The 14,888-nt window shown below is 47.6% G+C and overlaps 1 protein-coding gene and 1 long non-coding RNA gene across 2 annotated transcripts; one reads left to right on the top strand and one right to left on the bottom strand.

The window, feature by feature from the left end:
• Positions 1–3,463: 3,463 nt before the first annotated feature.
• Positions 3,464–9,632, top strand: LOC126520784 (uncharacterized). Its single transcript, XM_050169564.2, has 2 exons — positions 3,464–3,481; positions 9,006–9,632. Exons 1-2 carry the CDS (start codon positions 3,464–3,466, stop codon positions 9,630–9,632), a joined length of 645 nt encoding a protein of 214 aa, XP_050025521.1.
• A 3,630-nt stretch (positions 9,633–13,262) lies between these two features.
• On the bottom strand, positions 13,263–14,738 carry LOC129382168 (uncharacterized). The gene is made up of 2 exons (XR_008610252.2): positions 14,565–14,738; positions 13,263–13,394 (listed from the first exon to the last, which is right to left on the bottom strand). It is a non-coding gene; the product is annotated as an uncharacterized lncRNA (long non-coding RNA).
• Positions 14,739–14,888: the final 150 nt, after the last annotated feature.

Below are 14,888 nucleotides of genomic sequence, written 5' to 3'. Positions count from 1 at the left end.
CATCAAGATGACGAAACGTGACGTGGAGCTGCAAATTTTATGGACTAATACATTTTTTTGGTCCTTGGCAGATATAATGGGATGTTAGCGCTTCAAAAAGAAGGTGAGCGGTAGCGTGCAGAAGCCAGTGCAATGCATCTGCAATTGCGCGAATATGTGGTGGCGATCCAAGATATGCGCCATATGCCAGCTTGCTGATTGGCTGAAGGAATATCTCATGAGGAGCGTCACAGGAAGGGCTGTTTCGTAAACGTCATTTTGACGATGCGTGACGTTGCGCTGGGCCGCCATTGCTGAGATTTTCCGCCATAATTTTTGCTGCGACGAGCCGCGCGAATTATGCTAATGAGCAGCCATATGCAATGGCAGCCGAGAGGAATGCGTATCGCCACATTTTCCCCGTCGTTTGGCACCACGAAAATCTTTTGTTCATAACGCGTGCTCATAGTATTTGCATCGCTCTCGGGTGGTGTTGGCATTTGTGTTTGGGGCCATCATTTTTTAAAAGAACGCGTTTATACGAAATAATATTGGTTGAACATTGCAAACTTTCGGCAATGTTGTCCACTTTTCACTGCTGCATTTGTATTGTAATCAAGATTAATGCCTTTTTGCACAATCAAAAGTTATGACAACGGCCTCTTTCTAATTTATAAAAAGAAATGTACGCAAGGCGGCGCCTTGAAGTTTCCTCCCTCGGTGCGAGTAACCAGCGAAATGAACAAGAGATGGCAGCGCCGGCGCTTGCGTCGCGCTAGTGGATATCTCTGGCGCGCGCAACGCTATCGGTGATACTCGGCCGTTTCTCAGCCAGCCGAGTTCTTGCGTTTCACGAGATAGCGATGACGGGCCTAGAACGTGCGCGCATCACCACTGGTAGGTCGCGCATGTTGTCTCAAGCAAGAAAACAAGCGCATTGGCGCCAACCATGCGATGACTCATTCCATTTTCCGGGGACATGCATCCCAGCTATTGAAGCAGACGACGGCTTGTACGCAGCAGACGACGGAAGCGAGAAGCGTTTTCGACGGAATAATCCTATGCTTTGAGATAGCTGCTTTATTTTTACTGCGGAGGAAAACTGTTTTGCTTTACTGGTAACGCTACATTCAGTGCCATCTTTTCAGTTTCTTAGGCGAAACGTCAAGTTGGCGTCACGTTACATAAGCAAAACTGGGCCACCAGCGCCATTTTGTTTGCGTCGCGCCTACGTCACGCACCGAAGAAAATGGCGGAATGTCCAGAATAGCGCCAATGGGGCGCTATTCTATGGAATGAAGCGAATGAAGCGTACATTTCTTTTTATAAATAAGAAAGAGGCCGTTGTCATACCTTTTGATTGTGCGAAAAGGCATTAATCTTGATCACAATACAAATGCAGCAGTGAAAAGTGGACAACATTTCCGAAAGGTTGCTATGTTCAACCAATCTTATTTCGTATAAACTCGTTCTTTTAAAAAATGATGGCCCCAAACACAAATGCCAACACTACCCGAGAGCGATGCAAATACTATGAGCACGCGTTATGAACAAAATATTTTCGTGGCGCCAAACGGCGGGGAAAATGTGGCGATACGCATTCCTCTCGGCTGTCATTGCATATGGCTGCTCATTAGCATAATTCGCGCGGCTCGTCGCAGCAAAAATTATGGCGGAAAATCTCCGCAATGGCGGCCCAGCGCAACGTCACGCATCGTCAAAATGACGTTTACGAAACAGCCCTTCCTGTGACGCTCCTCACGAGATATTCCTTCAGCCAATCAGCAAGCTGGCATGGCGCATATCTTGGATCGCCAGCACATATTCGCGCAATTGCAGATGCATTGCACTGGCTTCTGCACGCTACCGCTCACCTTCTTTTTGAAGCGCTAACATCACAATATATCTGCCAAGGACCAAAAAATGTAGTAGTCCATAAAATTTGCAGCTCCACGTCACGTTTCGTCATCTTGATGAAAACGCAAAATGACATTTCGCAAAACTTCTGTTTCCCGGCACAAATTTCAAGGCACGTGAGCTCGCCACAGCCAATCAGAGAGTCAACATGGCGGATAATGGCGGCCGTGCAGCCGCCATGCGTGTCGAGAATAGCACCCATGGGGCGCTATTCTCTGGACATCAGTTGGGGCTTTCAAACACAGAAAGCTTTTGCGAGAAAGATCTATACCCGCCTTTGCATCCAGGTATAAAGCACGTGCTTGAGCGGCTTGACGGCAGGGTTCATTACATCCAACAGTCTGAATCTGAAGAGTCCATTCCTCGTGTGGTAACGCGACGACCCAACACTGCAGACAAATTTCACAGACGACGACAGCGAAGCGTCAACGCAGCCGGCGAAGCCTTGTCAGTGCCCGGCGGCCCGGCCGTCACAAGCGTCGCACGGATGGATGGATGGATAGATGATTGAGGCCCAACCCTTTGAATCGGGCGGCGGCGGCGCGCGCCACCTCCGGATCGGATCTCCGGATCGGCATCGCCGATCCCTTTTGCTTCCAGCACTACGTCTCAGGGAGAGTCCGTTTTCGTTTAACTATAGGCTGTAGCGAGGCCGCAGCCTGGTCGGCGTGGTCTGTGAGAAGTGACGAGCTTTTTCGCACTTGCAACAGGGCAGAAAAAAGCGCGAATCGACGCAAAACTCGGGCTAGAAACGTGCTTCGCCACAGCCAGTGCTCAATACTACCCAAGCTGGTACTACCCAGATAACGTTACGCGCGCCGCCACCAGGCGCCGCTACTATATTCAAACTCGGTCTGTCTCGCGGTGGCTCGCGGACGCTCCGGTGCACGAGGCTTCAGCGACTTCGTTCGTAGCTAATAGCGTTCTCGATCACCCGCACCGGTGCGCCTTGGTGCGCACTTTCATCCTCGATCAACCGCACCGGTGCGCACCGACCATCCTCGATCACCGGAAACGCACCCTGTTGGAGCGGTTTTCCGTTTTCCGTTGTTAGTGAAATCCGAGGCGACTGGAGCATAGAAAACAACAAACCGGACCAACCAGACGGACTCACAGACTGTGATAAAACTGTGTTTTAAGTTCTTTTATGTGTTTTCTCTCCTTACTTTCTTTCCTTCTTGTACTCTGAACATCTCCTGTGGCGTTGACAAACGCCTGCCCCGTCCCGCACCGAGAAAATCGGCGGTGCGCCGGGGTGCAATCCCAGCAAGCACTGCGGGACGTGCCGACGCGCGCGCGCACTGCCGACTGCAGAACCGCGGACGCTCTGGCCCGATAGCTGCGCAAGCTGCGGTTGCAACGAAGTTGACAGAGTTAGCTAGTTGAGATGTCGGCAATGAGAAAGGAAGCGCTCCTAGTTGCTGCAATCGATGAGCTTTTTTTCAAGTTCGTCTGACAGCGAAGACGACATGCTGATCGACCTCGTCCAAAAACAATCTGGTGAAGAGCGGCCGAAAGTGGACAGGTTCGTTGAACAGGTCGTCAGGATTAATTAGAAAATCCATTGATGTTTGCTTGCAACCAGGTATGTCGGAGCACGCAGTTTGACAAGGTTCGAGCGCTTGCCGCAGATGCTCAGCACCTGCAAACAATTAAATGTGCGCGCGCGCGCGTTCGCGCACGTTTTTCGCACCAGGGGCAATGTAGCGCTGCAGGCAAGCACCCTGCACGGGGTGCAGTTTTGTCCTCGATCTTGACCCTCCGCAGTGCGCCACCACGGCGGTGCAAAGCGCACCATTCTGGGTTTCGGGGCAACTCCGGGGCAAGGTGATCGAGGACGCTATAAGTACTCTTTTATCTTTATTAGCTAGCAGTGGCGTAGCCAGAAATTTCGTTCGGGGGGGGCTCACGTTGCAAGTGGACCTCCTCCTTAAGAGGAAACCTTAGGTCGGATGCTCCTATCTAAATACATGTAGAAGGAGTATTCGTTTTTCTCGGCAACCACTGCACCAAATTAGACGAGGTTTGTTGCATTTAAAAGAAAAACTTAAAATTCTAGTGACTGCTTGTTTCGAATTTTCGATTTAGGTCGTCAATGTTTTATTGAAAAGTGGCAACAATAGAAAATTTTCAGAAAACGAAACTATTAAGTTTACAACTCTGTAAATCAGCAATAAAAATTGATATCACAATTCTGTGAATTGTACATAATAGTACATCTACAGCGGACAAAATTGATGTGTTACACATGAGTCTCAAAACATTAAGTATTATGGAAATACGGCTTTTGCAGAACCCTTGTACATAACCTAACCAATTCACGTAAGATACAAATTGACATATCGAATTTGTCCACTTTGAATGGCGTAATGGATGCCGTTTACAGAACCGCGATATCTGTTCTTGAGGCGGAGCTATTAATATTTAAACTTCGTGCTTCTATGTTTTTTCAAACTTTTGAAATTTTCAAAATATTTTAAACAAAGTTCAGCCCCTAAATTGAAATTCCGCTTCCAACAGACACTAAAATTTAACATACTCTCTCAAACGCAACAAATTTCATTAAAAGCGATTCAGGAGTTATCTCAGAAAACCGTTTCTGCGTTTTACATGTATTTGAATAGGCCGCGTCGGAGTAGGGCCCGAGCTAAAGCTTCCTCTTAAACAATTTGCCTAAGGATCAAATACACGAATAGTAACTGCATTGCCATTGCCAAAGATGCTGCAAACGAATTGTTGAACGCTACGCACTGTCAATACAAGTAAAATATGCATTTTTTCATAAAAGAATATACTCGTATGTGCCAAAAATTGTGTCCAACATAACTGACGTCAATGCTTCCATGTACTTTGTCTATTTCATAAGTAAAGAAAATATCACACAAACTTTAGAACTACATCAGTTCGAAGCCAGCAAAGCAGTGCATGCCGCTGATATGAAAAATGTAAGGGCCATGAAATGAACAAGTTGAGGACAAATATGTTAATGACAGTGTGTCATTCAAGATCCTTGTTTACATTCTTGTACATATGCAATGGCCAGTGAAAAATCTCAATGACGCTGCCATTTGTTCCAATGTACTACGCAGCAGCAGCTGTCACCGGTCGTGTATCGTGAGTAATTGCACTGAAATTATAGTCGCAACAGAGACCACGTATAAAAAGCAGGAGTTTTAAAGAATATACGAGGGCGAGTCAAATGAAAGTGAGCCAATGCGAATATATAACAAACGGGTTACTTTAATTAAATGTAGCCCCCAGGAGCATTTAGACATTTGTCCCATTGACTAAACAGTCGTCGCGCAATTCCCGTCTCATAAAGCTCCTTGGGTTGCTGCTTCAAAACGTCTGCAAGTGACTTTCACGACATCGTCCGAGACGAATCTGGTTCCCTTGAGCTGTTTTTTCGGTTGCCCCAAAATGTGGAAGTCGCAAGGCGACAGGTCTGAGCTGTATGGCGGATGCTGCAGCGTTTCCCGCTTGAACTTTGCCAGTTTTGTATTAACCGCATCAGCGACGTGCGAACGGGCATTGTCGTGGAACAAGATGACCCCATTCGCCAATTTTCCACGTAGTTTGTTCTTGATTGTGACACGCAGCCGATCCGGCGTTTCACAATATCGGAAACAATTGATAGTCTCTCAAGATTTAGCAAATTTGATCAGTAATGGCCCCTGACGATCTAAAAATAAAAGTCAACAACACCTTTCTGGCGGAAATGATGGCCTTTGCTTTCTTTGGGGAAGGTGAATTTGAATATTTCCATTGTAAGCTTTGCCGACGTGTTTCAGACTCTTAGTAGTGGCATGATGGGTCGTCTCCGATCACAATTGCAGACAAGAAATCGTCACCTTTATTGTGATACCGGATCAGATGAGTAAAGGCAGAGCTGATCTTCTTCGTACTCGGGCTGTGGTTAAAAATCTTGCGCATCCATTGCGCACACAGGAGCCCATAACCGAGATGTTCATGATTTATGGTGTGAACCGAACCGTGACTGATGTTCACACGCTCTGCGAGTTCATCGATGCCTGTCCTCCGTTCTTGTCTCATCAGCTCATCAACCTTCGCAATTTTGTTGGGGGTGATTGCACGATGGTTTTGGCCCGGTCTCGGATCGCTTTTGCAACTTTCACGTCCTTCTTTGAACCGTTTGTTCCAACGCTCCACAGTGGGCAATGAAATGCAATGTTCCATGTACACGGCAGCCATACGGCGACTAATTTCTTTTTGGGAAACACCTTCAGCTGTCAAAAACCTCACGGTACCACGCTGCTCAACTTCTGGAGAGTCCATTACGGCACGCAACCATGTTCAACCCAGTGTATGAGAGCATTAAAGAACATTTACCCTCATACCTACGTGCCACTTTTGTAAATGAGAGATGCCTGTGTGCTGCGCGCAGGCCTTGCAGATAATGAACAGAACCATAATTGCGCGGGGTGGGTAGGCTCACTGTCATTTGACTCGCCCTCGTACATTAGAAATGTGAAGATGCAATGGAATATACAAATGCGAAGATACAGCTGGATAAAGGGCAAAAAAGTGCCACTGGAAACGAAGTTAACTGCACGTACACAGAAAACCTCGCAACAAGATATTTAAACATACGTATAAGTAAGTCTCCAATAAATCTACGTATCTAAGAAAAAGTCACGTATATAATGCATCAAACAAGGCAAATAAACATGTTGCGCAATCACAGATTCACAGAACCCTAGATCCTGCCCCCATTCTATCCACTCCCCCCAATGTATCGCGCGCGACGGAAGGTGGCGCGCTTGCGCCTCACTTTTCACCCTTGCGCACACAAGACTGAGCCACTATCATCGGCTCACCCATCCCCCCCCACACACGCTTTCACTCGCACATACAGCAGGGGGCGCGGGGTCACGATGCTATCGCACTTGGACTTTATGCGGAACATGAGGGCGACGGCGACGGCAGGAATGCGCCTAGAGTGTCCATATAATTGCTATCGCAATAATATAATAAGAGGTTCCGGCAGCTGAAGCGTCCCATGGCCCATTACGTTCCGCAAAAGAAGTAACAAAATAGCACTTTCACTATGCGACAATTCGCTGCACCGCAACAACGCTTCTTTTTTCCTTTTGTGGGGTGGGGGCACCGTAATGAAAAAAAAAAACGCGAAGTATGTTGGTCACAATAGAATGCCTACTTTGGGCAACTGATATGGCTATTAAAGGAATATCGAAGAAAACACGAGACGCTTTGTCCACCAAGAACCATGCGCATACTGCTCGGTATCCTACACCAGCGAGACAAGACTTTCTGGAGAGGTTGCGCTCAAGCGAACGCGCTGCAATCCGTCGAGTCTCCACAGTGATGGCGGCTAGCGACCATTGTTTCTTTTTCTCGTCTGCTAGCTAGAAAGCGTCCAAAGCTCTGCCAGGAGAAAATGCACTCGGCCAGAGAAAACCGAAAGCGCACCGAAGTGCGCCGCGCGGTGGTCGGGGCAACACGAGAAAAACGCATGCGCTCTGGCTGGCTCTGGCAGCGCGCGGGTAGGGGAGCGAGAACAAAAAAATTTAAAGGGCTCAATGTGTCCTCGCGATTAAAAGTCAAAGTAGAAAAAAATAAATAAGAGCGTAGTTGCCTTGGCTGACTTTAGTGTCTTCACTGGATGCTTTGGCGCAGGTGAAAAATAAATTATATTTTTTTATGTGACATGACGGCACGAGGGAACTACCGCAACGCTTCGTCTCATCGGGCCTCGCTGCAGGCTTTGTCAACTTGTCTGATAGTGTGTTCATTTGGCTTGTCTCGTTGCATGGCCCGATGTGCGACGTTGGAAAAGTCAACGCACCTTTGGCGTCAAATATTTATGGGAGCATTAAACTTACAAAGTTCCGCAATTGAAAATCTAGAGCACACGTTTGGAAATGTCAGTGCACCTTTCACATCAAAAGTTTTTGAGAACTTTATACCCATAAAGTTTGGGAATTGATATCCACGCGCTCCGTAAATTCCATGATAGAGTGTGGATTCCGCGGCCTCCGCGAAATGCCGCGGCGAGCCTATGTGACTCCCGGTGCATGGGCGTTGCCGCGAAATTCAGCCCGAGTTCGCAATTTTCGCGGTGAAATGGCTTTTCGCGCGTGAAAAAGATGCTCCAGACAAAATCCAGAATGATTTCCGGCGCCGGGTGTTGCTTTTGTCGGCGGTGCATGGACAGCACGAAAAAATTTCGGGGGGGGGGGGGGGCTGAAGCCCCATAAGCCCCCCCCCCCCCCTGGCTACGCCCCTGTTAGCTAGTGTTTTGAAGTGTTTTCTTTTGCATGGAGTAGGGGCGCAAATTTTGAATTCTTGGTAGGAGTAGTAAACGTACCGGCTTTGTCTAGGTCTGGCGGCTCCCCCGTTAGGCGTGGTAGGAGGGACCTATTTGATAGGCTTTTTTAATTCTTTCAGCTAGCTCTTCGGATTCTTACATGGAGTAGGGAGTGATAATTCTTTATTTTTGTTTGGTATAGCGGTCGAGGTCGGCTTTGCGTGAGTGATTTGGCGAACATGCTCGTTGGGCCTAGGGACGTAGGCCTAGCGATGAAATCGAAGAACGTGAAGGCCGAGGGGGACGGGGAGCAAGTGCAGTGCGACGAGTGCCTGCGATGGTGCTTCCTCGACGAGACTAAATTCCAGAATTCAGCAGACGCGGAGGGGTCTAGCTTCACGTGCAGGTCGTGCGAGGGCGTCGGGGAAGCCGTCCAAAAACTGGAAGGGAATTGGGCGGCTAAGTTCGACGAGCTTAAGGCAGACCTGAGGGAGGAACAGGAGAAGCGGGTAGAACTGCAGGCGAAAGTTGACAATTTCGTGCCCAGGCCACGCAGTTAGTAAGGACCGTGGCCGAGCTTGAGCAAGAAAAAGAAAGGAGCGCCGAACTGGAAAGGCGGCTCGACGCGCTGGAGACGCGGGCAGCGGAGAAGGTCGGGTCAGGACAACAAAGTGCTGGCAAAAACTCAGAAAGTAGGGTAGAACCTACAGGCGAAGTGGGAGGCAGGGAGCCAGAGCAAGCCGTCCTCAGCTCGCCGCCGGTGAAACGGCGTAGTTATAGTGAAGCTGCACAACGCGCCCCGAGTGAGGTGACGCTGCAGCCACTGGGGCGCCAGCGGGCGCAAAGGGAGGGGCAGCGGACACAGGCTGCAGTCGAACGGTTTGCACGTAGAAGGGTCCTGGTGATAGGGGACTCCAATGTGGGGAGGGCCGAACAGGGCGTGATGGCGAGAGTGAAGGCGGATGGACGAGTACAGGTGGAGGCGCAAGCGGGCAAGGGCATGGCGGAAGCAATGACCAAGGCGCGGGAAGTAGTTGGGGTCAGCACGGAGAGCGACAGCTTGATCATTATGCATTCTGGGCTCAATGACGAGCTTAAGGGGAGAAGCCAGGACCTTGAGAGGCACATTGAGACTGGGCTGAGTAAGCTTAGAGAGGCCTCCGGGAGGGTGCATGTGACCATATGCACTATCCCGGAGGTCCAGGGCCAGGCTTACCAGGTAGAAAGGAGGGTGGTTGAGGCCAATCAGGTCATTAGGAGTCTGAGCGGACGACTCGGGTACAGCGTGATGGATTTCAACAGGGACGTGTACGGAACGGGCTTCCGGCCTTTTGTGCAGGATGGCATTCACTACAGTGGTGCCACTGGCAAAAGGATAGGGGGCAGGATGGGTCGCCAGGCAACAGCTTTTTTAGGGGGACCCAGAGCCCTGAATGAAGCAGTGTAGGCGTGGACGATTCGAGGCAGGAGCCACAAACACACAAACATCGGTACTGTAGGAGAGGTGACAGGAATAAGCGCAAGAGCCAAATTAAGTCAGACATAGGGTTCATTAACATGCAAGGTGGCAGAAATAGGCTAAAATGGGAGGAAATCGAAGAACAACTAAGACAGGAGAACTTAATGGTTTATGGGTTTGTAGAGACACATCTTTGGGACATGGAACAACCGCCCTGTAACCTTGATTATGCATGGGAATACTGCAACAGAGTGCAGGGTAGCAGAAAGGGTGGGGGAATTGGAGCACTCATTCATAAAAATACAAATTGGCAAAGGGTCAAACAGGAATGCAAGGAGCATTTATGGCTAAAAGGAAAAGTAGCAGGGGCGAAAACACTTCTAGGCTTTGTATACCTTTGGACAGGATCAAATGCTAAAAGGGGAAAACAAATAAATGTTGGACTGTATAGCAGCGGACATCAATGAGCTAGGAAAAGGATGTGAAGTAATTGTATTAGGAGACATGAATGCGCATGTTGAAGATATGGATGGGTACACAGACTCCACAGGTAACATGCTGCTGGATATGTGTGAGAGGCTTAACTTAGTTGTCTGTAACTCTACTGAAAAGTGTGACGGGATCATAACATGGGAGGTAGGGGGTCGACACTCGACAATAGATTATGCGTTAATGTCACATAGGATGTACGATAGATTAGGAGCCATGATTATAGATGAACAGGGCTCCAGAAGTATAGGTAGCGACCACAAACGTATCAAGTTGAGTTTTAAGAGGGAAACTAAAGCACGAACGACGCGCGAGGAAACGCCAGATGTGAATATCAGATGTGAAAAAGCACTTATAGTTAAACAAAACATGTTTTCGCGTAATAATAAAGCTAAAACGACTTTTCACGTGCTGTTCTAGTAGAAAATGAATCATTGTGACAGACAGAACGGTACTTGCCAAGCGCGTCTTCAACGTGCCCTGAACGATGCCAATCCGAATTCACAATATACCGGCATTCCCATGCATAGAGTTTCTCACTACATTACCTAGAGGGAAATCTGGCGCTGCTGCGCTGTGGTATGCATGGGAATACCGGTATATTGTGGGTCCGGATTGGCATCGTTCTCGTAGAGACAGGACACCTTGAAGACGCGCTTGGCAAGTACCGTTCCGTCTGTCACAATGATTCATTTTCTACTAGAACAGCACGTAAAAAGCTGTTTTAGCTTTATTATTACGCGAAACCATGTTTTGTTTAACTATGAGAACTTGTTATTGTGTGTACGGCCATAGAGTTTCCTACAAAATTACTAGAGGGAACTCTGGCGCTGTAGTCGTTGTCCTACCATGGGAATGATGGGAAGTACATGGATTTGTCTGATCTTCGTGCTTGTGGATTCAGACGTTCTTGTGGCTCTGTATATTACGCTATATAAATATTATTGTCCTATATTTCGGCACAATCTATATTCTTCGAAGTGCAGAAGACGCCGGGAACGCGTACAGTTTCTATTAATCGCAACGATTGAGCTTGTCCAGGTGGCCAAATCAAAACGCGCCAAGCGTCTCAAGGCACTGGCATGCCCGCGATAAATTCATAAGGGCGTTTCACTAGCATGTCGATACGTGCGTCCGTGGCGTAATGGTTTCAATATCAGGCCTCTGTGCTAGAGTACCCGTGTTCGAATCCTGCCGTCGGGCCATTTTAATGATGTTTATTTAATTATTTATTCCGCATTATACTGTTGAAAATGACGAGTGAACAAAGTCACAATGCCGTTTGAAGCCAAAAGGACGAAGTTTAGGCAAATCCATGTACTTCCCATAATTCCCATGCTGGGACAACCGCTCTCATTGCAGCTCCCGTAGACACTAGCGCCAGAGTTCCCTCTAGTAATTCTTGTAGGAAACTCTATGTGTACGACTACATGTTACGTAAAAAGTATCAGCGGGCCGCTAAAGTTGGAGGACAGACGACAAGGTTCGCGCTCACTTTGAAACAGTTGGTCGTCTGTTCTTGCTTTTCTTCGCTTGGTCATGCATCGTGGGTGAGTAAAGATGTAATATGCGTGAATGGAAACATTTTATGAAGATTTTACTTTGAGAACGCGTTATTTGCATAGCCATATCCACATGTTAGACCAGCCAAACACGAGCCTCGCAGACACATATGCCGTCATTCCCGTGGCGGCACGGTGCCCCCTGAAGAAACTCCTATAGACGGTGGCGCCAGATTACCCTCTAGTTCCCATGCATGCAGCAGCGCCAGATTTCCCTCTAGGTAATGTAGTGAGAAACTCCATAGAGTTTCCTACAAAATTCTTGTAGGAAACTCTATCAGAAACTCTACGTTCTCATGCATGGATGGATAAATGGAAGGTAGGAGCGTCCCCTTTGAAACGGGGCGATGACAGTTGCCACCATGCTCAGATTTTTATTTTGCCTTTTATTTTTGTTTTTATCTGCGTTGGGCGTTATTCAATTTCTCGATTTTCTTTAAATACGTCTTCCTACCCTTTTAACCTTATGTCACCTCTCTGCTTTTGAGCCACCAATCCTCCAATCGCCTTTTGCTAATTTCCACCGCATATTTATTTACATGACTATTATTACCTCTGAACCCTAGGGCCCCAGGAAGGGTGACTGTGGCCGCATCGACATCGGGCTTGATACCATCACATTTTAGTATGAGGTGTTTCATTGTTTCTACATATTTACCACACACAGTACATGTGCCTTCTTCTTCGTTAAATTTCTTTTTATAGCTCCGCGTTCTAAGACACCCTGATCTAGCTTCAAAGAGTAGGGCACTGCCTCTTGAGTTATCATAAAACGCTTCCTTCCTGATCTGCTGTTTCCAGCATCGATATAGTTCCACACTATGCTTCTTTTCCATTGAATTTATCCAATTTTTACCTTCCGCGTTTTTAACCTGTCGTTTAATGCTCTCTTTCTTCGTCCTCGTGTCTGGCATACTTACTGGTTAGCTTCCTAGTTCTTTTCCGCCATTGTGAGTCAACGCTCTTTCTGTATAGGTATTTCTGCTCCTTCTGCTGCGCTGCATACCACAGCGCAGCAGCGCCAGATTTCCCTCTAGGTAATGTAGTGAGAAACTTATGGTGGCATGAATCAGTGCAATGTAGGCATTGACCAGTGCCTGCATTTTTGCTGGTGAAAGAGTCCGTAGCGTCACCTCGCGGCCGCAAAGATTTTCCGGATTTTTTTGCTAGCCACTATGCCTACTCTAGTACACTGCAGTCTATGTTGCAGGTTGTATCCACGAGCGCTTCGACATAGAGAAAGGAATACAACAAGAGCGGACACTCCCATAGAGCCCAGCGGCCGAATTGACTACAGCGCACCAAGCCGTGGGTGTTAAAACCTGAAGCACACTTCCGGTTTCGTTTATGTGCGCGCGCGTTTTGAATACAAGCTGGTGCGCGTCACGCCGGCTCCGTTTTATTTATTTATTCTTTTTTTGCTTTTGCAGCTAATATTTATATTTATTTTTTATTTATTAAATATTTATTTGCAAATCATATTTTAAAGTAAAATTGATTGCGAATGATCTTCACAAGCCTCCATTGAATATGTTCCACGTGCAATTTCATAAAGACGCAAGACACCTTGTGAAATGAGGAAAAATTAACTTTATTTTATTCTTTGTAAATGCTCGTCTCGGGCTTTTGTGCATTCATCCAACGTTGTGGCATCAGGTAAGCAGCAGTTTCCGCAGGAAGCTCCACCAGACGACGTGAGCTGAAAAAATTTCAAGCGCTATTTTGGTATTAACATGTAAGAATAATGCCAGTAGAGGCGAAGCGTGCGAAAGTGGCGAGTGGGCGGCATTACAAACAAAAGCAGTTCGTATTTACACACACGGCGTAGAAAATACACGACTCATCCCAAGCAATACCGTACACACCACAAACACATCCTAATTCCAAGCATTCCCCTCTTCCCGATACTTATTTCCTGCACTTTAATAGCACGAATGCGCGGGCAACGGCGCGTTTCGCGAACTTGGCTACAACCGACGCGATAGTACGCTACGAATACACAGAGGTGGCCACAAGACAGGCTCTTAACCAGAGCATGCTGGACGCTCGCAGAATTCCTTCTACTCGCACTCAAGACAAAATGCGTGGGGGCCGTTCAGAAGACAGAATTTTTGAGTTACTAGTTCCTGGTGTTTGAGCTCCTTGGCTTATCTCTTGTGCGTTCTGCAGGCGCAAGCAACGCACTCCCATGTTATCACTCTTGACGATTGCTCCTCGCGTTTTCGACAAGCGTGGGTACCGAAAAAAGGCTTAAATTGTTGCGGGGACATAAAAATTGCCACAAACTTGTCGCAGTAAGATTCAGTACGCGCCAAACTGTCACCACGGCCGAGCTGCTTTTCGCTTCGTCACAACAGGCGCGGCGAGCGGGCCTCATAACATAAAAGTATCGAAAATAATTTTCAACAATGTTGGGCGTCAGAGAAAGAAAAGCCTCATGAACTTGACAGTGCATTAAAGCGCGAAACCGCGCACCACGGCCGAGCTGATTTTCTCTAACCGAGTCACAGCGCCAGGCGCGCCCACTGCGCTCGAGAGGTAGCCCAAAAAGTAATGAAATTAGTTTCAATAATGTTGGCAGTCAGAGAAAGCGCCAAAACTTGTCGCAGTAAAATTCAGTACGCGCGAAACTGCGTCACAGCATCCTGTGCGACTAGCGTGCCCAAAAACTACCGAAATTAGTTAAAATAATATTGGGGCTTTTAGGAAGCGTCGCAAACATCCCCCAGTACGATTCATTAATTCAAATTAACTGCTCCACGACGGCCACGCTGTTTTTCGTTAACTGCGTCACAAGTCTAGCCTAGGTGCCGGGCAGTAAGCCTAATTGCTTGAAGTGCGTCGCAGACTGTCGAACAAAGTTTCTCACCTTGCCGTAGTCCAATAGTGCAGTGCAGCCATGTCGAAGTTCCGAATGAACGCAATAATTCGCCGGGAGGCCACCAAACCAGGCTAAATCCCGAAATAGAAAAACAGGCAGACGGGTGCCCGAACAGGCCAGCGCTCAGATGCGCGGCTGGTCTCTCTCGCTTCGGCGGTGTGTCTGACGAATGACGCAAACATCTGGCTCGTCATTCGCCGGTTCGCCTGTCGCTAGGCAACGGAAGTAAGCAGCAAAGTTTAATTTAATTTATACGGATATATTTTTAATTTCTTTGGGAAAGAATAAAAAAAATAACACAACTTCTGTTAA

The sequence above is a fragment of the Dermacentor andersoni genome, chromosome 3, assembly GCF_023375885.2.
Source record: "Dermacentor andersoni chromosome 3, qqDerAnde1_hic_scaffold, whole genome shotgun sequence".
Classification (NCBI taxonomy): domain Eukaryota; kingdom Metazoa; phylum Arthropoda; class Arachnida; order Ixodida; family Ixodidae; genus Dermacentor; species Dermacentor andersoni.
The sequence above is the reverse complement of the archived record's forward strand: the minus strand, read 5'-3'. Positions and strand labels throughout refer to the sequence as shown.